The sequence below is a fragment of the Eublepharis macularius genome, chromosome 7, assembly GCF_028583425.1.
Source record: "Eublepharis macularius isolate TG4126 chromosome 7, MPM_Emac_v1.0, whole genome shotgun sequence".
Lineage (NCBI taxonomy): Eukaryota > Metazoa > Chordata > Lepidosauria > Squamata > Eublepharidae > Eublepharis > Eublepharis macularius.
This window is the reverse complement of record NC_072796.1, coordinates 58,262,971-58,288,032: the sequence shown is the minus strand read 5'-3', so window position 1 is coordinate 58,288,032 and position 25,062 is coordinate 58,262,971. Positions and strand designations below refer to the sequence as shown.

At 43.0% G+C, this 25,062-nt stretch overlaps 1 protein-coding gene across 1 annotated transcript in view; it reads right to left on the bottom strand.

Annotated features, from left to right (window-relative positions):
- Positions 1 to 25,062, bottom strand: part of RTTN (rotatin) — a 143,836-nt gene that overhangs the window by 7,900 nt on the left and 110,874 nt on the right. Inside the window, exons 41-47 of the mRNA XM_054984987.1 lie at positions 23,198 to 23,303; positions 22,168 to 22,265; positions 16,309 to 16,386; positions 15,737 to 15,863; positions 6,932 to 7,134; positions 2,771 to 3,038; positions 756 to 859 (exon numbers count right to left, since the gene is read on the bottom strand). Of these exons, the coding sequence (XP_054840962.1) occupies positions 756 to 859; positions 2,771 to 3,038; positions 6,932 to 7,134; positions 15,737 to 15,863; positions 16,309 to 16,386; positions 22,168 to 22,265; positions 23,198 to 23,303 (984 nt within the window). The remainder of the gene's footprint in view (positions 1 to 755; positions 860 to 2,770; positions 3,039 to 6,931; positions 7,135 to 15,736; positions 15,864 to 16,308; positions 16,387 to 22,167; positions 22,266 to 23,197; positions 23,304 to 25,062) is intronic.

Sequence of the window (25,062 nt, the reverse complement as noted above, 5' to 3'; positions counted from 1 at the left end):
TCCATCTTTCCTCATACATCTGAGTTGAGGCTTTAAATGGCTTGGAACAGTGGCTATTATATTTGCTATATAACCAACATTTCCTATGAGATTATTAACCTGGATCCTATACATCTTGTACTTAGAGCCAGTGAAGCCTCTGTTATTTAAGCAATATGTTACAGAATATCTAGAAACATTCTAACTTCTCTGAGGACAAAGCTGTCGCAACAAAATGTTCACAATCCAGCTCCTGAGAGAAAGCTAAGTTTGGCTAAGATTTAAGTATCACACAGGCCCTACGGAAGGAGGTCATATGTGGGCAGGATTAAGGACGGAAATTAATTCGCAAGAAGCCTCTGGAAGTAAGGGGACTAAACAGTAGATAGCTGAGAGATATGGTGGCCAAAGGAAAGGGATACAGAAAACAATGGAATGAGATACAGGAAATGTTGGAAAGGGCACATGGAACAGAGAGAATTGTCTGTACAGAGTTGCATACAGTTCCACCACTATCACTACAGTACTGTGATTTGGCAACACTACAGGAACAGTGAAATTCTAGAGGCAGAGGCATGAGAAGCTGATTGCCATATACTGACTCTACTAATCAACCAGATATTTGGTAGCAAGCTTCTAGTTCCGTATTAACAAGTGGTGTTAGCTCTTGGGTAGGCTAATGGAAAGGTGCAAAGGATGTGTAATAAAGGAAAAAACTTCAGAACTTCTGTACAAAAATGTCAGAACATTAAAATGCATTTTTGCAAAACACCAACCTTCTGATAATTATGAAGCAAAGCCCAAAGTGCAGATGCTCCTATTCTTTGAGCAGTGGGGCTATCACTTTCCAAGCAAGCAGACAGCACTGCAATAACTTTATCTAAAGGAGGAAAACAAAAGACCACACATCCTAAACAAAGGCACAGTGTCAGAAGTTCTGCTTCTTGAATACACTCCTGCAGGTAATATACTCTTCCCCCAACATCATATAAATATTATAACATTAGAGAAGGCTAATATAATCATAATAATTTCATTTCAACACTTACCTAGGGCTTGCTCCATTAGAAAACAGTACTTGCAAAATTAATTCTGTATTATACTTTCATGCCCAGAAGTTACAGATATCTTAATTTATAGGTCAAATATACCTCACAGACAACTGTGCTAGTAATAAGATACAGAACAGAGATAGATGGAACACTGCTGTACTAAATGTAATATGTGTCTCCATAAGCATAAGAGGTATAGAATTAAAAGCCCATTTTTTCCATTTTGCTTTTCAAGCTTGGTCTCCAAAAGGTCCCTCTAAGATGCATTGTGCATAAACTGGCTTGATCAACTTGTTCAATGTAACAGATTAATTGTGCTCCACATAAACTATATTTCATACAGATGGTTGAATACTGATAGTTTAGGAAGGGGGTCTAAATAACTGGAGTAACTGGAGATTGAAACTGTTAGGATTCATCTGCAAAACATATAGTCATTTTATGCTCTCTTTATTTTCCCACCTCCATGAATCTTTATATATACAGACACACAGACCCCTACATATTTGATTATACTACTTGGTCACAAAGTGTGCTGATACTTGAAGAGGTGGAACAAAGCTGTGGCCTTTCAGGAAAAACCTAGGAAGTTCCCAGTCTCCACTGCAATGTATTTCCTAATAAGGCGATTACATTTTGACTTTAAACTGAACTGCTTGGGTCCTGCAAAGAATATAAGAACTAAAGATAATATATGATAATTGCTTGTCAGTCCTGTATTCTCCCTCCCCACCCTGATTATTTCATTACCTAGCAAGATCTAGAGATATTTCTGCAGTCTCCATACTCATAATTTTCAACAATTTATCATTTTAGTATGATGTATTGGCGATATATGTCTCCTGATAAATTAACAAAAAAGAGTAAAACTATGTCAAACAAATGTTGGAAATTTGAGCAACATGAAGGTACATTTTATCATCTTTGGTGGACTTGTCTTAAAGCAAAAAAAATTTGGTCACAAACTCATATGATGACGCAGAAAATTCTGAAGATCAATATACAATTTAAACCAGAAGCCTTTTTGTTCCAGAAGCTGGAAAATAAACATGATATTTTATTTCTATATATGACAATGGCGGCTAGGCTTTTATACGCACAAAAATGGAAAAGTACAATATTGCTTTCAATGGATGACTGGATTGTAAAAATGATGGAGTTAGCAGAAATGGCTAAACTTACAGCTTTGATCAGAGATAAAAACATTGTTTACTTTTATGGTTAACTGGAAACTCCTTACTGACTTTCTGAGTGAGATGAAAAAAAATGAACTGATGATTTGTGGATTTCTAAGAAGATAAATTTGGGAAAAATAAATAGGAGGGGTAATAATGAAAAGGTAAATTCTGTAGGTATCAGAACTATAACTATATTGTTTGTAAAGACATGATAGGTGTTGCAGAGAAAAATAAATATGTATTATTTTTCTTTTTAAATTTTTTCCCTTTTCTTTCTTTTTTCTCTTCTCTATTCTTTTTTCCTTTACTTTTCTCTTTTTTTCTTTTCTCTGCCCTTTTTATTGGGCTTTTACTCTTATTAATAAAACAAGGTATTTTTTTAAAAATATCATTTTAGTTTGTAATATACATGTAGGTTAAATAAAATGTCATCAATTAATAATTTTTCAATACAATCCACAGTATATTAATATGGAGGGTTTTATGGTCAGCAACCCACACTTCAAGAAAACAGCAGTGTTGGATCATGTCAACCATCTAGTCATAGCAACTGGTACCTACCATTAGCTAGTATCTTGGCTTTGTTGGCTGAGCTAAAGCATATATTGTGCAGAATCAGGAGGACAATATAGGGATTACTCTTATGTTTGAATTTGGTCATCTCTATAAGTTGATCTAAGCTTCCATTCAGCTTGACAATCATTTGCTGTCCATCTTCTCCAAAGGATAAGTTCAACAGGAGTTTCAGCCAACCAACAGCCAGAATACCAAGGTATTTATTTCCTCCTTTTGGCAATGATAATGACAAAAAGTTCTGCAAAAAGTTATTCTGGAGTGAGAGAGAGGGAAAATATACCATGTTACTAAGCAACACCATTCCACAGTCCTTCCATGAAACAAGCTTCCTGACCCAGATAAGCTTGATTAAACATCATGAAGCTAGCTAGGCATTTTTCCAAAGGTTTTTTTTAAAAATACCCCTATGTGATCTGTCAAAATACAGCAACTATTCTTTCTCTCGACAAACTGTTTCAGTCTGAGCTCAGCTAATAACCCTGACCTATGGACACTGCACATTTTGTTTGATAAAATTCTGAAAATAAACACCATGAAAATTCAATACCAGCACTTAAATTCCAGCAACATTATTCACGCACACACATACTTTTCTGCATAGCTTAGTTGGTCTAGTGTCTGCAGGTACTCCTGTTCAAAGAAGAAAAATTCCACACACAAAAGTCATGTAATAATTTATCAGAACCAGCCACAGTTTCTCAACACAGCATGTGCACTTTCAAGTTGTCCTTCTTTTCTCCATCTTCTTTTAATGTTAGGGCTGTTTGGTGTTTTGTTTGTTTTACAGAACATCCAGCCTGATATAGAGTTCTGGCCAAACCACACACCCCTGACATTACACAGGATGGAGGAAGGGGTGGGCAGTGTAGGAGACATTTCAGGGCATGATGGAACAACCCTTCATCTCAACATGGAGAATCTTAAAATGGAGTATAGGAACTGTTGCAGATGTAACTGGATTACATGGATACAAAACCGATTTCAGGCTATACTAAAGTTACTGGAACAGAAAAACAAAATAAATGGCCACTCTGTTTGAGAATGTAAAAAAGAGAAATACAGCTATTCTCTCAAAGGGAGTGTGGCCATCTCCCTTGTTTTGTCCCCTATTAATCCCATTAAGACTGCCATAACCATTTGTTTTACAATTCTACAAACTACTGTCCGGGGCACTTCTATCAAGCCCTGAAGCGCCATACATTTCTCCCTCTGCCTCCACTTTTTTGGGCAATGAACCTGATGAAGAGTTCAGGGCAATGAGAAAGCAAGTATACACTGGTAATATTCTGGCTGATTCTAATAAAAAGACATTCCAGTATTTCCTTGAAGTGCATTTTGATGTTGCACAAAGTTGGACAGCAGTTGTGAACTATGACTGGTCAAAATGTTTATACAGATATGGGTCTAGTTACCTTCAGGGATTTCCTGACACTGTCAGATACAGAATTTACACATGGAACACATTATTTACAAATTACCCAAATGCAAGCTCTCTCAGAAAGGCTGGTAGGGAAGGCAATGTAGAAAGCAACCCTTAAAAAGTGTCAACATATTTCTTTCACCTGAATTCTGGTTATAAATTCTTTCCAGCACATGAACTGCTAATTCACACAGTTGTTAGGTGAATTCTACTATTGTGCAAGGGATTTTTTTTGCAGTATTTCAAATTAAGTAAACATTCTTCTTATCATTTGGCAAGATGATAGAAATGCTACCCTGATTGTTGAGGCTCAGATAGGATTAAGAATGTACAATTTTCTGGCATTAAAACATTCAGCAGCAGCTGATGCTGAACAATACAAGTAGTTATCTCCATAGAAAGTTGTACAGTACCAACACACAGTTTACCAAGACAAAAAGAAGAAATCGTCCACCCCATCTATTCCTGCTTTAGGAAAAGACTGAGAGACGGCCTTGTTCCAGCCATTGCCTTGTATGGAGGAGAGGGAGAGATCATGAGCTCAGAGAGGAAGGAGGGAATTGTCCTAATGATGAATGGCTTTGAGAAAGTTTTTGACAGGAGATCATCAGGCATATGCAGGAAGTTACTGTGCCATTCAAAGAAGAGTTATTACATCAAAATAAACCAGTCATTTCTGGAGAAAAGTACATCCTACACATCTCATTTACAAGATAACAATACTGATCAAGGGAGAGAGCAAAGAATGAATATTGGAAAACTGAGACCCACCTTTCCGCAAAAGCAACATCGACATATTACAAAGTATACTGATACATATAATTAATTGAACTATATCCACAAATTACATGATTTTTTTTAACAACATAGAAGAGTGAGAGCTGGTGATGTGGCACAGCAGCAGCTAGGAAGACTGAGCACACAAATATTATACTGAAGAACAGGCAATAAATGAACTAATAAAAACAGGCCTGACTGGAGTATCATTTCTACCTGTACCTCTGCTCTTTGAAGAAATCTATACGTAACTAAAAGCCACTTACAATCTAGGGCCATAGACTTTCAGAAACATCTACAGTGCAAATTTTTCATAAGATAACTAAGCAGTTTAAGGAGGTAGCAAAACAAAGAAAGGAAGAAGGGATGATATACAAAATGACATAGATGGTATAACCAATTTCAAAATATCAATGATTGAAGAATATAAACATTTTCTAGTATAAACATCTGATTTCATCACAAATGTATTTTACATATAAATAAGCCAGTAATGTATAGAACAGGTACTCTTTAAACAGTGTTTTAAAGTCCCTTGGAAGGTACTAATATCTCATGAAGAGAAACTGATTCCCATCCTCATAAAAAGGACAGCTTTATATATTTTCTCTCTATATACATTAATTGCAAACACTACTGCTTGAGTATAACCCAATTTCCTGTCAATTCTTAATGGACAAGGGAGCACAAGTAGTGGAACTGACACTACTAAAACTATGAACTACATACGTTATGAATTCATATGTATAAAAAGCAAGATCTCTCTCGTATCACATATCATGTACTACTGTAATGATCATGCCTTTTTATTTCCCTGAATCCAGTGGTCAAAAATGGGGTGGGATGCCCTTTCAGGCAGGACTTAGAACCATCCCGATTTCTTTTTAATGGACAATAACCATCCAGGGATGAAGCTGGATCACACTAGTATTGTAAAAGGTCTCTAAGAAAATTGTTCCTGATCAACCTGATAGATAATGCTGGCTGGAAAAAGATTCTGGTTTGGGGCTTCAGATGTCGTAGATTAGAAAGATGAAATTGTCTCTGGGAAGGCTACACAACTGGTGCCTATTCCATCTATGCTCATCCAGGCTAAACATCTTGTTGGGTCAGAAAGAGACAGGCACTGCAGAAGTAAGCTTCCTCTTTCTCCAACAACCAAAGCTCTAAAAGCTTTCAATCCAAATACTTTCCTGCTTCTGCCATCTCCATCAATACCAGAAGAGGCAAACAGGTTCTTACAATTTTTGACCCACACTCGCAGTGAGGAAATGCACAGACAACCAGAGCATCTGGAAACTTTTCTGAAATTGTGCCATGCCAATATTTAATAGTACTTGATAATGCACTATAGGTATTTCAGAGCATAAATAAATATTGTTATTAAGGAGTATGTGTAGCAGTTTTATCTAAAGATCATGGACTGGATACTTTCAGGTGGGTAGCTGTGCTGGTCTGCAGCAGATGATCAAGGTTCAAGTTCAGTAGCACCTTAAAGATCAACAAGAGTTTCCAGGGTATAAGTTTTCAAGAGTCAAGCTCCCTTCATCAGGACTGAACTGAATACTGTTCCACTAATAGCTGAGCAGGAAATCCTCTGCTGGCCTCAAGAGAAGGGCCTTTTGTGTCACTAAAAGGCTCCTTGCACCTGAGGTAAATGCCACCATAATCTGCATGGGTCCATGGTATCAAACATGGTGAATGGTCCAAATGCTAAGTTGAGTCTGACCTAATTTGAAACCAAACCACACCACTTCTATTATTTCTCCTTTTAACACTGACTGCATCTCAAATTTGATCCTAGAGCTTAATACTGTCATAAGCTTAGACACTGGTTTTCTTCCTGTTTAGACTAACAATTTGGGTGTCTTGACTGCTTTGCTTGTTTTATGCAAAACTTATTCTTGAATCATGTTCAGGGGGGAAAAAACACCTATATGTCTTCCTACCTTTTGAAGTACACCCTTGCAGTCATGAGCTACAACAAGGTTAGCAAGAAGATTAAAGGTCATCTGCTGAACTATGCTGTTCTCAGCTGGGGTTTGGGATGCTAACTTCACAATGTTGTGCATTAGCGAATTTCCAACTGCAGTTCTCTGGACTGTCTGATGAGGAGATAATCCAGCATTTGCTGTACACAGGAGACTACAACCTTAAAGAATGAAACATAATCGTATTTAAATTCAATATACATTGTTTTTTCATCCAGAAAAAAATTCTAAGAAGCATTTTACATGTAAATTATAGATTTTGTTATTTACAATATGCCTTCAAAAAGTTGTAAGTGTATGAACAAGATGTTAAAATGTCCTTTAAAATGGCAGGAAATTGTTTTATCTGCTCTTTACTGAAATTATTATAAAGAAAGAAATCCTATCTATTCCAAAATATAATGTGAAGAGCACCTTAATATTGGGTTAAAGTTATCAGAAAGGTTTGAGTGTACATAAGATATGAGAATGCGTAAGAATTATAATATTTAAAGATGTGTCCATGGGTATTATCTCTAGATATAAAAATGTGCTATCACTTTTTTTAATTTAAATCTATACTCAAGAATAAACACATTCCAAGAACACTAACAAAACACCAAATGAAAAAATACAGAAATGTCTTAAATTACATTAGCATTATTATTTATGTTTCTTACAAACTTCATCTTTTTAAAATAAAGAACTTCTTTTAAAAAACCAAACAAAGCTCCTCCTTGATACAATGCTTATTTGCAAGATATGCTGTGATAGAATTAAGACATTTGCAGAGCACATACCAAATAACAGGGTTAACATACCTGTAACTTATGTTCATCGAGTTCTTCTGTGCCGACACACATGGGTACTGCGCACGCGCAGGCCAGCCGCCGGAAGATTTTTTATCGCTTTCCCAGCTCCGAAGGGGCCGTTTGCCGCGCGCCTCAGCGACCGTTTCCCGCCCAAACGGTCACATGCTCCTCCAGCGGCCAACGGCCCCTTCCCTCAGTTCTCCCTTGCCGCCGCTCATCCAACACACAGAGCCATAGCCCCGATAAGACTAGAGCCATAGCCCAGCCATAGTACAGCGATCTGCGTTGGAGTTCACAGCGGGGTAGGAGGGAGGGTTGTGTGTCGGCACAGAAGAACTCGATGAACATAAGTTACAGGTATGTTAACCCTGTTTTCATCTTCGTTCTTCTGTGCCTCCACACATGGGAGAGTACCAAGCTTCACACAATAAGGAAGGTGGGGTGAAATCCAACTCAATTTTATTATACTACAAGAAAGGAACAAGATAACATATATACACATACACATACGTTACAAAGGAAAAATATATCAATCCAGCAAGTATAAATACATATCTATATATATATATACACCATATACAGCGCCTCCACCACCCCATTGGAGCATATTAACCAGCATACTCCTAGGGAAACAAGGAATGGAGGACAGCCCTAGCAACAGCTACATCCTCATTGGCATTTACATCCACAGCGTAATGCCGTACAAAGGTATCAGCGGACGACCAAGTTGCAGCCCTGCAAATATTAGCTAAAGGTATACCCTTGAGCAGGGCCGAAGATGTCGCCTGGGACCGTGTGGAGTGAGCCCTGACACCCAAAGGGCAGTCCACCTTAGCCGTGGCATAGGCCCTCACAATGGCTGTCACAATCCAACGTGACACCGTCTGTGCAGACGCCCTGCGGCCCTTGTCCTTCGCCCCGAAACACACAAAAAGGTAAGTACTTTTCCTGAACACCCTTGTTCTTTCCAAATAAAAAGCCAAAGCTCTCCGCAGATCTAAACTGTGGAGGGCCTTTTCCCCCTTAGTAGAAGCTTCAGGGAAAAATACAGGCAGAGAGATCTCTTGTGAAAGGTGGAAGGTTGACACCACCTTGGGCAGGAACGAAAGACACGGACGCAAGACCACCTTATTCGCATGAAAGCGAAGGAACGGGGGGTCTGCCCTAAGAGCAGCCAGTTCGCTGACCCGTCTTGCAGAAGTGATCGCCACGAGGAATGCCACCTTGCAGGAGAGCAAGTCCAGAGGGCACGTGGCCAAAGGCTCAAAAGGGGGCAACATCAACCTGGCCAGGACCAGGGAAAGAGACCACTGGGGCACAGGGGGTGACACAGGCGGGTAAAGATTAAGCATCCCCTTCAAAAACTGGCGGGACTTCTGGTGAGAGAAAACCGTGCAGCCATCCACCCGATCATGGAACGCAGAGATGGCCGCAAGGTGCACCTTCAGAGATGCTACACTAAGGCCCTGGTCTTTCAGCTCGCAAAGATAATCCAAGACCATCCCCAAGGGGCTATCCAGAGGCGCCACCTTCCTAGAGGCAGCCCAAGCCTCAAACCTACTCCACTTCGCCTTGTAGGCACGCCGTGTGGAGGGCTTCCTAGCGTTCAGTAGGACCTTCCTGACGGGCTCAGAGAAGTCTAGGGACGGGGCCGAATCCGCCAAGCGGTCAGGTGTAGTTTTCTGGGCTCGTGGTGGAAGAGCTCCCCGTGTAGGAGGAGATCCCTCCGGGGCGGAAGGGCCACGTAAGTTCGGCCGGACATCTCCAGCAGCTTCGGGAACCAGAGCTGCCGTGGCCAGAACGGAGCCACTAAGATGCAGTCCGTGTTGTCCCTCTCCACCTTGCACAGCACTCTGGGTATGAGAGGGACGGGCGGAAACATGTAATGTAGTCCCCGGGCCCAAGTAAATTGGAAGGCATCCCCAATAGAGAGGGGATCGCTTCCTGCCCGAGAACAAAAGACCTCGGCCTTGGTGTTCGCCGACGTCGCAAACACGTCTATGCTTGGGCGACCCCACTTCTGAAAGATCGGCCCAGCGTACTTTGCGTTGAGCCCCCATTCGTGATTCAGCATGTGCACCCTGCTGAGAGTGTCCGCCTGCACATTGTCCGACCCAGCTACATGAATGGCGCGAAGCGTCACCCCATTCCTGATTGCCCATTCCCAAATGAGCGTGGCCTCCCTGCAGAGGATCATGGACACCGTGCCGCCCTGTTGGTTCAGGTAATACATAGCGGTAGTGTTGTCCGTCTGCACCAGCACCTGACGGTTCTGCAAGATTGCTGTGAACGACATAAGTGCAAAACGAACAGCCCTCAGTTCAAGCACATTAATATGGAGACCCCTTTCTCTCTCAGACCACACATCCTGAACACATAGCTCCCCACAGAAAGCCCCCCACCCCTGCAGAGAGGCGTCCGTGGTTACGGAGAACTCGGGATGATGGAAACCAAATGGGGTCCCCTTAAACAAATTAACATCCGACAACCACCAGTCAAGAGAGGATATAACGGCTCTGGGAACAGAGAATTTAGCAGTCGGAGGATGCTGTAAAGCATTGTATCTCCTCACAAACCAATTCTGGAGCGGGCGCATCCGCAGCCTCGCAAAAGGGACCACCGGGGTCGCAGCAGCCATATGCCCCAGCAAGCATTGAATCATGCGCACTGGCTGATAACGATTCCGTTTAAACAGGGTTACCAGTCTCTTCAAAGAACGTGCCCGCTCTGGAGGCAATAAAGCCTTGGCCTCCACTGAGTCGAACACTGCCCCAATATAAGGCACAACACGGCTAGGTGTCAGCTTAGATTTTTCAAAGTTAACCAGGAGGCCCAAGCGTTCGCAAGTGTCTAGCACCAATGCCACATCTTGCAGCAGCTTAACCTCCGAGCTCGCTGTTATAAGCCAATCATCGAGATAGGGGTAGATGGTACAGCCCTGCTCTCGAAGAAAGGAAACCACAGGAGCCACACACTTAGTAAACACACGTGGGGCTGTGGAAAGGCCGAAGGGGAGAACCTTGTAACGGAATACCCGCTGCTTGTAAACGAAGCACAGAAATCTCCTGTGCTCCTCCAAGATCCCCACGTGGAAATACGCGTCCTTTAAATCCAGGACAGCGAACCAATCCCCCTTCCTCAAAAGGGCAATTACAGCAGGCAGTGTGATCATCCTAAACTTGGTGACCCTTAGAAAGGCATTTAAGCCCCTAAGATCCAAAATGGGACGTAGACCCCCGTCCTTCTTAGGGACCAGGAAGAACTGGGAAAAGAAACCCTTCTCAGACTCCACAAAGGGCACCTCTTCCACAGCACCCTTGGCCAAGAGTGACCTAATTTCATCCTTTAGCTCAACCAAGGTATTATTCACCGCACTCAGCGGTGAAGTACACATCGGCAGTTCAGTGAATTCCAGCCCGTACCCCTTATCAACAATCGTTAAGACCCATGAGTCAGATGTTATTGACTCCCATTCAGACAAAAAAGGACTGAGTCTGTCCGAAAAGTTCAGGGCTGCCGCAGGGCCGGGTCTTCAGAACTGCCTTCCAGCCCCTTGCGGATCTTTCTGCTGGGGTGGAGGTTGAGACGAGCGGGGCTTGAATGGCCTACGCCTCCTGCCCTGGTGTTGCGCTGGGGTATACTGGCGCTGCGAAGTAGGGTACTGCGGATAGTACGGACGGGGTTGGTATCTGCTGCGGTACTGGTAGGGATTATACCTCGACGAGTACCGAGGCTTGAACGTAGACCTGTCCGCCGGAGTGACCCCCAGGGAACGAGCCGTCTGCCGGTCCTCCTTCTTCTTTTTAAGCGCCTCGTCGGTAGTAGTAGAGAAGAGGGAGTCACCCTCGAAGGGCAGACGTTCAATCTTGGCCCTCACCTCCTGCGGGAGGGCAGTCGACCGCAACCACGAGTGCCTCCTAAGAAGCACCGCTGACGCCATACCCCGAGCAGCCGTGTCAGCCGCATGACTTCCAGCATTCATCTGTTGTTTTGATAATCGTACTGCCTCCGTCTGCAGCAACGACACCACCGCCTTCTTGTCAGCAGGGAGGTCAGTGACATAGTTGGCCAGCTTCTCCCATAGGTAGAGCTGATAGCCCGCCATAATTGTTTGATAGTTGGCTATCCGGAGGGCTAAAGCAGCGACTGAGTACTGACGTCTACCCAGTGCGTCCATCTTCTTTCCCTCCTTATCCGGTGGTACGGAGGAGGACCCCGACCTCTTGTGCTGAATCTCCTCGGCTATCAAGGATGATGGTGGAGGGTGCTTGATGAGAGACTGCCACGTCCCTTGTTTGATCTTATACATCTGTTCGATGCGTTTGGACGTGGCAGGCAGGTCAGATGGTGACTTCCAGACCTTGTCGATGATCTCCTCCAAGCCCTCCAACATAGGAAAACCTACTGTAGCCGGGTTCTCCCCATAGATTCTGCACAGCAGCTTGTCTTTCGTCTTCGGGACCACGGAAGACACGTCAATCTCCAAGGCCTTGGACATGCGGGCCATTTGGTCTGCATAAATCCGCAGGTCCTCGAAGGGAGAGCTGGTGGATGGGCCAACATTGTCGTCTGGGGATGGTTCAGAGAACGACTCAGAGCGGTAGCCGGACCCCACATCCTCGTCATCCTCATCAGACGGAAGAGCTGATACCTCGTCTCCTGGGAAGGGTGGGGGCAACCACTCACGACGGCTAGACGACGACGGCCCCGGATCCGATGATCTGAAGCCAGGCGGAGCCCCTTTCCACTGGCACCGATAGGCCTCAGGTAGATCTGTAGCCTGTTGGTGACGCGCAGCCACAGATCGTTCGGATCCGACTCGCTCGGATCCGACACTCCCCTCCGACCAGTACCGCTGGCTACGGGCAGACTGTGCAGGCGAAGGATCCCTGGTCGTCTCTCGGATCCGACGACGCGGAGCCAGGCTCGATTCCGGTGTTGGCGAACGCCGCCCACTCGACAGGACCACATAGGCCCCGGGATCCGGCACCTCTTCCTCAAGGAGGGGACGGTCAGGGGAGTCTAGGTGAGGTGATGGCGTAGGTGGAGACACCAGGACCACCTCCTCTGCAGGCCGGCGCCGAGGGGACCGAGAGCGATGTTTGGTCTTCTTAGCCTTCTTCTTCGGCACCGATTCGGAGGAAGCTTTTGGAAACGATGCCCTCTTGGTCGACGCCTTTCGTGCAGCCTCCGGTCCCGGGACTGCCACAGGCCTTTCGATCGACGCCGGGGCTGACCGTATCGGATCCGACTCGCCCGGTTCCGGCCTCGGAGTCGACCTCCCCGGTTCCGACCTCACCGACGCCGACTTGTGCGGGGACTTCGCAGACCTCGCCACCGAGCTTGCCCTCGACGCAGGCTTGTCCGCCGGGCGGGATGTAGCCACCGATTTTGAAGAGGCTACAGAGCCCGCTCGAGACCGGCTCCCGGCATGGGTGGAGGTTCGGCCAGCCTTCTCTGCGGCCCCAGGTTTCTCCGCCTCGGAGGGCCCAGGGGCGTCCAAGACCCGCTGCCACAGTGAAGCCTTGAGGCGGGCGGACCGCTCCTGCCTGGCTTTATGCGTAAAGCCCTGGCAGATCTTGCAAGTGGGGACTACATGTTCCTCCCCCAGACAAAGCAGGCAAAGGCTATGTCCATCCGTTTGGGCCATTTTTGCACGGCACTGGGCACAGTGCTTAAACAGGGCTGTAGAAGCCATTCCGGGGGGCAAACCAAAAGCGAAGTCACACAGTCCGGGTCAAATACTTCACCGAGATCAGTCCGTCCAAATCAGTAAGCAGAAGAGAAGTCAAATCCAGTCCAAGTCAGTCACGAGAAAGCAATCCAAAGCAATCCAAAGCACAGGAAAAAAAGCACGGAGCTACAAGCGAACGTTCTCCTCAAGCGGCGGCAAGAAGAGAACTGAGGGAAGGGGCCGTTGGCCGCTGGAGGAGCATGTGACCGTTTGGGCGGGAAACGGTCGCTGAGGCGCGCGGCAAACGGCCCCTTCGGAGCTGGGAAAGCGATAAAAAATCTTCCGGCGGCTGGCCTGCGCGTGCGCAGTACCCATGTGTGGAGGCACAGAAGAACGAAGATGAACATGATACTTTAAAAAAGCTTCCATGTTTAAGCACTGGAACAAATCTCCGGAAGCTGATCTCGGTTCAGTCTAGTACAACTCTAATATGAGTTTCTGATAATACGTATATTACTTTATCAACAAAATTTTATTAGAGATAACTATTCATGTCTGCAAAACCATTTGATATAAGACATTAATACTAGCCAACAGTAAGTGCTGATCTAGTTATTTAAAGCCTATGATCTTAAAAGCCAGCAAGGTCCAATTTCCTAAAGCTGTCACACGCTATTATTGGTTACACACTTAGAGTGTATAAATTGTTTCATTACAACAAATGCTAAGAAGGGGGGAGGGTCAAACTTGGTTCCTTTTATCCTAGGTAAGAAACTTGACTTTTGTGGCATAAAAGGATTTTTTCCTCCAGCAAGTAGTTTTGGAAGAAAAGGTCTGTGCTGTCTAGGAGTTGAAAGAGTTAATTTTAGGTGGGCACTGTGTTGATCTGCAGTAGAACAGTAAGATCTGAGTCCAGTGGCACCTTAAGAGACCAACAAGATTTTTAGGGTATAAGCTTTTGAAAATCTGAGCTCCCTTCTTCAGATATAGGAGTAGGGATCTCCATTCCTACTCATATCTGAAGAAGAGAGCTCTGACTCTGAAAAGTTTATACTCTGAAAATCTTGTTGGTCTCTAAGATGCCACTGGACTCAAATCCTGTTGAAGGAGTTAATTATATTTCACATAAATCTAGAATGGTTTGCAAATTTAGGGTCACAGGCACAGCTAGGATCCAAACAGCTATTGTAGACATTGCCAAGGGATTTTTGTTTTCTTTTTTAAAAAAGAACACCTTCCCCTGTGCACGCACACACACACTTTTGAAAGTCTTTTCAGCTTAAAGAGCCATTTGCCAGGTAAGACATTGAACACTTGCTGTTTGAGAAGCATCAACCTCAAATCCAAACGTAGAAATTTGCCCACATATGCTCTTGGATCCAAGTTCTCACACTCTCTCTCTCTCAATTTCACACACACACACAGTAGTAACACATAACTAAACTTAATATATTTGCATGAGAAATTACAGCCCACACACCTTTCTGCGATGCTATTTCTAAAATAAAAACTGATTTGGATCCCCAGACAACTACGTTGAGACTCTTCACTCTTCCCACGAAGCTTTCATTTTAAATAACACCTTCACAAATTTATAAATAGAAATAAAGCCATGAACATCTTGGAAACTAATTATAGGCTAATGTTAAAAGTTCTTTACCTGTAGAATGGAAAAAAATGCCAATGAATCTGTGCACTACAGACTGAGTGAGCTCATAAGCTAGCCACATGAGAAAGATCAGCGACAAACATTGCTGCACAGGAGGAGGTAACTTCCTTTATTTATATTCTCAGATGTTTCAAAGTTTCCTATCACCACCTTTGCTGGAACAATGAAGAATTCTATGAGTAGTATTTGGTAGTTCAAGGTCTGATGCTGACAAGTACTGGCAGACAGAGAACCTTGAGTTAATATGTTATTTGTTTCGCCATTCAGGTGTAGTCAGCTGTGCATTCCTAAGAAATCTTATTACTGAAGCAAAAACTTGACCGAACTGAAGGTTCTCAGTTATATTGATGTGACTATTTGGAGCCTTGAAGCATTGGGAGGAGCATCGGGAGAATGTGAATATATGCAGAACTTGAGGAGCAACAATGAGTTAACGTGATACATTTCTTTTATAGTGTTTATGTATGTTACTCTATTAGATATCCATTCATGTAAAAGGAGATTTCATTAGCAGATCAGAAGGAACAAGGATAAAAAATATAAAACAAATCTAGATATTTAATCTCATTTTCTCATTGTGTTTCCACTGATTGTACCATAGGAAGTAATGTCAGAAGCATCTCTTTCACCTGGAGGATAGTTTGCAGTGTAGACACAAAGTAAATGCAGGGTTGTTTGCATCAGTGAATCATCCATTAAAAGCCACGGCCACAGAGAGTGCATAACAGACATAAGGTGAGATCCGAGGGCCACTGCCTGCCAGACAGAGACAAGGAAAGGCATAATATCAAAACCCTCAGTTTTCAGAAGTAAAATTTTAAAAACTGACAGCTAAGAAGTAAAAGAACAAATAAGGTAATGGGGGGAAATGTCACAATCTTAAAGTAGCACAGCTTAAAGTATGTACAGGATTTACAAAATGTATTCCTTTTTTGATCTAGCCAAGCTGAACCACTTGCCAAACTTCAATGACAGAAATGAAGTGTCTAGATTCGTTAACAAACCAAAGCAAAAATCCGAACGGATGTTCACATCCCACCCCCAAACGTATCCCATTCAGATAGCTGATTTGAACAGAGTGGAGAGCCCAAAGAATGTAAACACTAGATCAGCCCTGAAGTATCTGACAGCAACTACCGGCTGTTCTGAACTTTCCTCCCCAATTTCTGTCAAATGTTGCATGACTCCTGCAGTTTCTTACTTTGCAGCCTTCATTTCGAAAGAAACAATTTCTTAGGAGCTGCATGACAAGCTTTAATTCTTTGTCGAGGTGATCATCCTAGTGGAACAAAACGTGATTTAGTGTCAATATCCAAGCAGAATCTGGTTATATGACATATATAGCACTTCTTGCTTCTGGACTTATTTTACCACAGAGGCACTCCAATTGTGCCTGAATACCTTGCCTTTCAAGATGCTGACATTCTCACTGTCTGTGAAAAAGATTATTGAATTTCAATAAGTCCACCCAACATGGAGAACTATTTCATTTCCATCACACACAAAGGAACAGAGATACAATATAGGATCCATATGAAATGCTAGGTTTTCAATCACAGCTGACAATAAACGGCTTTGCTCTCCAAAGAGCTATGAGACAGGCAGGAGCACAGGGATGAAAACATGTAAGGAAAACAAACATCTTAGCAGAGGCTTAATAAAACAGGGTTGCACTTACCTGTAACTGTTGTTCATTAAGTGGTCTTCTGTACAGACACACATGGGATCTGCGCATGTGCAGGGCAGCCGTGGACATTTAAAAGCTCCTAGAGGAGCAAGATGCTCACAAAGGACTTTCACGCACTTTTCTCCGAGGCGCAGCTATAAAAGGTAGGGCAAGCAGCTCCCTCTCTCAGTTCTCTAAGCCGTTGGTGCAGAAGGAAGGTAAGAAAAAAGAGCTCAGGGTGGAGGAGGGAGGGATCTGCACCTGCACAGATCACTTGATGAACAATAGTTACAGATTAGTGCAACCCTGTTTTCATTGTCGTGTCTTCTGTGCAGTCCCACACGGGAGATTAATGAGCTAACTTTCTCAGGAGGCAGGCATGTAGCTCTTCAATGGAAAAGACTCTTAGGACTGCCTTACTAACAACTCCATTCCTTCAGGAGTCTACATCAATGGCGTAATGCTTGATGAATGGGGACAGCATAGAGGGACGCCCACTGTGAAGGAAAATGAGGAGAACTGAGCCCTTGCAGAACATGCTGTAATGTGCAACCGGCATGGTTGTTTGGACTGTTTATAACAAGCCTTAATGAGCCACACTATCCAACAGCGTGGAGTGTTTTTTTGGGCCCACTAAATGAGACAAAGAGTTTAGTGTCCTTTAGGAAGGGAGTTGTCTTATCCAAATAGAAGCACAAAGTACATATAACATCTAGGATGTGAAAATCTCTCTACATTATCCTTAAGTGTAGGGAAGAATACCATTAAGACAACTGTCCTGGTTCAAGTGACAGTAGAGACAACCTTGGGCAGAAAAGGGAGGCTCAGATGGAGAACGACCTTATCTGTGAACGTATTGGAAGGAGGGTCATATCTCAGGGCTTGCAATTCACTCACCCTTCTAGCCTAGGTTACAGCCACCAGAAAGGCTGTTTTAACTGCCAGTATCTTAAAGGAGCAGGTAGCTAGAAGCTTGAAAAGTTTATGCATCATTGAGGTGAGAACCAAGGAGAGATTCCACTGGAGAATCAGCTTGGATGATGGAAGATATAGGTTAGCGAGACCTCTAAGGAAAAACTTGCATTGTGGCTAGAAAAAGAGAGATTTCCTGCTTATGTTGTCATGGTAGGCTGAAACAGCCACTTGGTGGACCTTCTGCCCTGTACCATTTGAAAAAGAGTGGTAAATCAGGCCTGGTCCAGCTAGTAAGGGGCTATTACAATTGCCAAGGAACCGTCCTCCATCATCTTGCTGAGTGTTAGTGTCATAAGAAGGAGAAGGGAGAATGCGTACAGGAGAGTGTCTAACCAAGGAATCTGAAATGTGTCTCCGAGAGAGGCCATTCCTTTCCCTGCCCTTGAATAATACCATGCACATTTCCTGTTGAGGTATGTGGCTGATGCCCCACTTTGCAAAAACATGGCAGAGGAAATCCCTGGAGATAGACCATTCATAGTTCTGAGCTTTGGACCGATTCATTGTCCATGTCTGCTATGTGTACGGCAAAGAGATTCATCTGATGCTGAACAGGGCCGAATCTAGGGGAGGGGCAGGTGGGTCACTTAACCCAGGCTATGCCAAAGAGGGGGCGCCCCACGTATTCAAGGTGTACCCGCTTTCACTATCCTCTTTCCCAGCAAATACATGTTCGTGCATGCGTGTCTGGGCTCACCCACTTTTTCCCCTGTCTCTGGTGACACTGAGACGAGAAGTGCTCGAGGCGCACACGCATCAAAAGGTGGGAATGCGCAGAAGGCACATGCGCTTGGAGAGGGAGAGGAAGGGCCCCACTGCCGCTGCCTCCCCAGCAGGTGCCTCTAATTGCTCAGCAGGTGAAGCTTCATCTCCTTTGCCTGGCCCGTGCCTTGGTGCCTTGGGTGTTGTGGTGTGACGCGCTCTCCTCCTCTCTCACCCCCCTTGCAGGTAGCTGCGCTGCAAAGAGAATTTCTTGAGAGCCATGTTGTCCCTGCTGTCACCTGGAGGCCCTGCCGAGGCTTGTCCCACAAGTACCTTGGGTGGACCTGCAGGGTGCACGGCTCTGGAAGTGCTTCCACGAGATTGGCACTGAAATGATCATTACCAAAGCAGGAAGGTAAAGGGTGGGGGAGGCCGTTGGCCTCGGCCCTGTAAAAACTGCACATTCCAAGTACTGACGAAATGACCACCAGAATTCAAAGCGAAAGGTAGAGCTCAGTGCCTTACCAGAAGGAAGGGTATAGCGCCAATACAGCAATGCTGACGAGTTTCAGTTGATACCCCATTCTTAATAGCATAGACTTTGAAGTCTATGTTATATAGACATGTTTGCTTGAATAGAAATTATTTTCAAATGTGATTTTGTGAATCGTTTTAAAAATATAATATGTACATTAGTGGTAGTAAAAGGGTGTTTACATGCTGGGGAAACTTGGAAAGCAATGCAGGAAACTTTAACACGGTCCATGGCAGGCCTTAAAGCAGGAGAGGGGGCCTACTTGGCAACACCACTCAACTGATTTACATTTTGTTTCAAGGTAATGACTTTGTGGTGAGATCAGTGTAACTCTAAGCCATCATTAATACTGATCCTGGAGTGTAAATCTGTGTGTTCTATTTTGTAGGACAAGCCCCAGAAATACCATTTTTTCAGTAAAGAGTCCAGTAGCACCTTTAAGACTAACCAACTTCATTGAAGCATAAGCTTTCAAGAGCCACAGCTCTCTTCGTCCGATGACAAAACTCAGTGCTTTCTAACTGAAATGGTTGCCACACAAGCTGAAAAATATCCAAATTGTGTTGATTTCATGTCAACAGAAAGGCATAACAGGCGTTTAACATCTTATAAACAGCTACCAAACGGTGAGAAAACCAAAAGAAGCTGGTTAATATATTCAAAAATTGAGAATGCTCTTTTTTGTGCTCCATGCAAGCTGTTTCTAGATGCAGCAAGCACTGCAGGAACCTTGTCCACCTTACAAACCACACGGTTTACAAATTGGAAGAAGATCCCGGAAAAATTACCCCAGCACGAATCATCATCAGTGCACAGGGTATGTGTAGTTAAGTGGAAAACGCTTCTGAATACTATCAAAAGTTGCAGTGGCATTAGCAAAGCATTAGAAACATCAAGAGGCAGAAAAGCAAAAGTGGACCCAAATCCACACTGTAATTGATGCAGTCCTGTTCCTGGCAACAAATTGTCTTCCCTTTCGAGGTTCTCTTGAGAATCCACATGCACTCACCATGACTTGTGCTTCAAGAAAACAAGGACATTTCCTGAACTTGATAGCTCTTTTAGCAAAGAACAATTCTACGTTAAAGAACATGTGGATAACTTTAAAAAAGGGTAAGTATCTTTCTTATCAAGTACCACTCAAAATGAGATAATAGAACTCATAGCTCAAAAAGTCCATGAAAAAATATTGAGGGATATTATGTCTGCAAAATACTTCACTATCATGTTTGATTGTACACCTGATACATCTCACTGTGAGCAGATGAGTCAAATCATTCCGTTTTGTGAACATCGATGAAGGTGGGAAATGTGAAATAAAGGAAAGCTTTATTGATTTTATAGAACTACATGGAAAGACTGGAGACTACATTGCTAATCAAATTCTAAGGAAATTAGGGAGTGATGGCCTTAATATAAATAATTGTTGAGAACAGACATATGACAAGGGATCTAATATGGCTGGAATTTACAAAGGAGTTCAGGCAAGAATTCAAGAAAAAAATAAGTTGGCTGTGTTTGTGCCATGCCTTAGCTCACTCACTTAACCTAACAGGCATTCATGCTTCTTCAGTGTATCCAGAAGCACTGCATCTATTTGGAATTGTGCAGAGAGTGTTTTGTTTTTGTATTATCTACAAATTATGAAAAAGTATACAGACAGTACTTTAAAGGGAACCAGCCAGACATGGTGGTCTGCAAAGTCAGAGGCTGTGAGTGCCCTTAAAAAAAACTTGGGTAAAGTAACTCAAGCATTGAAAGAAATTAAAGGTGGAGATTTTCCTCCCGAAACTAAATCTGATGCGGGAAGCCTTTTACATTCAATAATGGATTTTAGGTTTATTCTGATTCTGGTAATATGGAACAGTATTTTGAGAGTGATTAATCGTGTAAAGATAGAAATTCAAAAGAGTGACATCATACTGAACAGATCAGTTTCCTTGATGGAAGGTTTGATCGACTGCGAAAATCTGGCTTTGAAGGCTGGCTTGAAGATGCAACAAATACCGCCACTACAATGCCTGTGGAGGCAGCATTACCAGAGAGAAGAAGATCCAAGAAAAAGAAGATGGCAGATGAACTTGCAAGCGATGAGCCCTGTACATTTTCAACAGAAGAACGATTCAGGCATGAGATGAACATGGTTTTTGACAGAATACTAACAGAACTGCATACAAAACTTGAAAACACCAAAAGACTAAACACAGATTTTTCTTTTCTTGGTGGTGAAAAATTAATGAAAATGAGTAGCTCAGACTTAATGGTGGCTGCAGCACATTTGGCAAAAAAATATTCAGAGAACTTAAATACTGACAAATTAAAATGTAAACTTGAAACATTCAGAGATCAAACTCATATTTTTTCTAAAAATACAGAACAAATGAGCTGCCTAAATCTATCATCTGTGATTTACACAAATGATTTACAGGATGCATCTCCTAATTTGTGTACAGCATGAAGAACGTACACCCCTCTACCAACAACATCAGCATCCTGTGAGAGAAGTTTTAGCAAACTGAAGCTTATAAAAACCTATCTCTGGTCAGCAATGTACCAGGAGTGTTTATCAAGCCTGGCTATATTGTCTATTTAAAGTGATGCGGCAAATACCATAAATTATGGTGATGCAGTGAGAAGTTTTGCAGGGAAAAAATCCAGCAAAGTTCACTTTTAGTTGAAGGGGAGATTATGGTCAATATATACATACTTACTAATGCTTAATTTTATTCAAGTAAGAAATGCCCTTATATGCTGTGCTATTATATCTGTATTTTCTCCTAAGGACATGATGCCCTAGCAAGAGAGTTTACTTTTCTTGTATTTCTGCTTTGCATCTGCTGAGGATTCTTTTGAGTGTCAGAAACTTGCCTTGGCTAACTAATAAATGTTAAACTTGGCAAAATAAATACTTCCTCTCGGAAACACACAGACAGTTTAGGCTCCACGCAGATTGCCTAACTAAGAACTGCAGTTCACTCAATCACACAGTTACCATCCTGTTAGATTTCACTCCACTCACCCATCCAGACTGCCTCTTTTTGCCTCAGAGACCTACATTTAAACTCACAGCAACAACTTAAAAAAAACCATATTAGAAAGAGAAATAAAATACTCAAACCTCTTTATATGCAAAACATTACAGAGACTATAGTCTTAATGTAGCGTTCATAGAGTTCATTCACCTTCTTTTTCTGGCCTGCTTTTCCAGGTTTCAAGGAATCTAGGTTCAATTGTGCATGAATGTGCTTCATCTGTTCCAAGCAGCTCTCAATGAGGCCGGCTGTAATGAAAAATCTGCTTCATTAAAAAGACTTTCACGATGTACAAGTGACTGCATCAGGTAAATCTCTTTCTAACCTATGAGTCACCTTTATGGAGCTCATTTAACTGTAGAACTATTATTTAATTGAAGAAAGATCTGAAATAGACAAAATTATTTCAAGTCAAACGTTTGTATTCAAACCTAATTCAATTAGAGATACTACATTATTAAATTCAAATACAATTTCCCTTTAAGTTAAAACAAGACAGTGTTAATCTGTTATTTGATAGATTTCTCTCTCAATTTTCTGCCTACTATCACCCAAAACAGTTTGTGCCAATGTCTAAAGAGACAGGCAAGAGGAGAGAAAATACACATTGTAAACATTCATGCATTTTAGATGGACTTTTCATAGGTAACGGAAAACCTTGACACATTCTCATATGTTGTCACAGAACAACACTGGCCAATTTTGGCCAATGCGACAGAATTTATATAGAATATATGGATGGTACAGCTATGGTTATTTGCTTAACTCTGACCCAAGTTACATCCAGCAACTAACATAACCACCAGTCCACAATCTAATGTTGGTTTGCTTTGTGTTAATGAGCTTTACATGTTACAAAAAGCATGGCTTATAAGAATCAAAGTAGATCAGATCAGAGAGATCCTGGACTAAGGGCTACAAGCAGCAACGGGAGAGAAGAGGACGAGGACAGTGACAACTGAGCAGACCCACAGCAGTGTTATCTTCTTTCCCCATGCCCAATGCAGACTCCCTGACTTCCCAAACTTCCCAAACTTTTTAGCTCTTTAAGAAACATAAGGAGATCCTAATAACAGATCTTGTAGACCACATCTTGTTTCGCCCTAGTGCTGGAAAACCAGCTCTTTTCTTTCACTACTCAAATAAGAATCTCATTGAAAAGTATAACACAATTGCTCACCTTCCAAAGCATAGTTCTGAGCATTTTTACTGATGGCCAAAAGGGGAAGTAAAGCACTTGCAGCAATACGTTTCAGGACATCTTTTGAGGATTTCCCCTCATAGTTCTACAAATAAATGCACCATTGGTCATGCCACATTGAAAAAAATCAAAACACATACTAGAGAAATCTCAGCATTAAATGGCTGCAGTTTTCACATATATTTGTTACAGTTCTGATTCCAACAACATATAGGTCTGGTTTTATCCGTTAATCCAGTAAATATAGGGAAAAGCTAGTATCACAGAATAATGACCCATGGACGAGAATACATGCCTATAAAATGTGAAAGGTGAATGGGAGCCTTTAAGGTACATCATGGCAGGCATGTGGGGTGGCTGACATCCTCAAACACACAAAATATTTCCATAGTTATTTTTCATTAAGCAAGGATTTCTTCCAAATTTAACACTCCTCTAAGAAAAAAACAGCTCAAAGGGATGCATAATTCTGCAACTAACCAATGTTTTAAGTTGTTCCATGCCACTTTATAGGAACTAAACAGCAACACAAATGGGACTGGAACAATCTTGTTCACCCTGGTGGATGACCAGCATCAGAGAAGGGACAGAGGGAGTGAGACTTTGTTGATTCTCCTGGACTGTTCCGTGCCTTTCAATACCATTGATCGTGATATCCTTCTGGACTGCCTTTCCTGGGACAGGGAGCCAAAGTCTTGCGGTGGCTCTAGTCTTACTCAGAGGTTAGGCTTCAGAAGGTAATGCTGGGGATCTGCTGCTCAGCCCCTTGGTTTTTAGCCTGTGGGGTTCCACAAGGTTCCATCTTGTCCCCTATGCTTTTCGACATCTACTTGGTACTGCTGGATAAGGTCACTGGGAATTTGGGCTGGGCTGTCATTTATACCTTATGCTTCCAGCCAGTGTTCCCTCTAGCTTACGCTTGTACAAAATTGTGCATGGAATCTTACCTCTTGGAGAACAGGATTGCTTTTACAGCACAGAGGTGATTCCTCTCTGGTGGCCTCGCCTTCCTGCTCAGCTGGTGCCCTCTGAATGGTAAGGATGGGGCAGGATTGTGCCGGGGCAGGCTTGGCCTGCGCTGCTGAGGGCCCGGTGTTAAAGGATGGTGCAGAATGGGGCCGGGGTGGCCATGCGTGCACTCCAGCACTTGCTGAAGGGCTGAATCACTTCCCCCCGTGGGCCTAATTCGGCCCCAAACAGGTTCGTTGCAGGGCACAGGGGTGCGCCATGCCGCTGGGGGGGGTGCTCCCCTCTGGCCAGGGGGGAGGAGGTGGGAACAGGGGATCCCCACCCCGGGTGCGGGGTTGGCAGCCCTAAGTGGAAGGCAGCAATTAGTTTCCACTGCCATTAATAAATGCTATGCAATGGTATTTTCATAGCATTCATGAAGGGAGGGGAGGATGACTGCCATGGTACACTTTGAACTCATCAAATCTCACAAGCTAAGCAGGATGGGAGACAAAGGACAACAGTTCAGAGGAAGGCAGTGGCAAAACAGAGAAATGAAGAAGTTAAATTAAAACAGTCTCTGTAATGAAATGTGACTTGAATCTGTTTCCTGGTATAATGTATAAAACATTCTTAAAATAGTTTAAAAAATTAATTCTGATATCTTTAATTTTGTGATTATAAGCTTCTAAAAACTGATTTATGCAATAGTCAAATGTTTGTATTTTTGTATGCTTGTTAACAGCAATTTTTTTTTAAAAAAGCACTCTCAAAACTTTTATACAAGTCAGCTCACAAAATAAATTTTTATGCAAGTCTCAGCTCACAAACTATATTTTTGGCTTACAACACTGCACACTTTAGAGGGAACATTACTTCCAGATGATCTCTGGGAG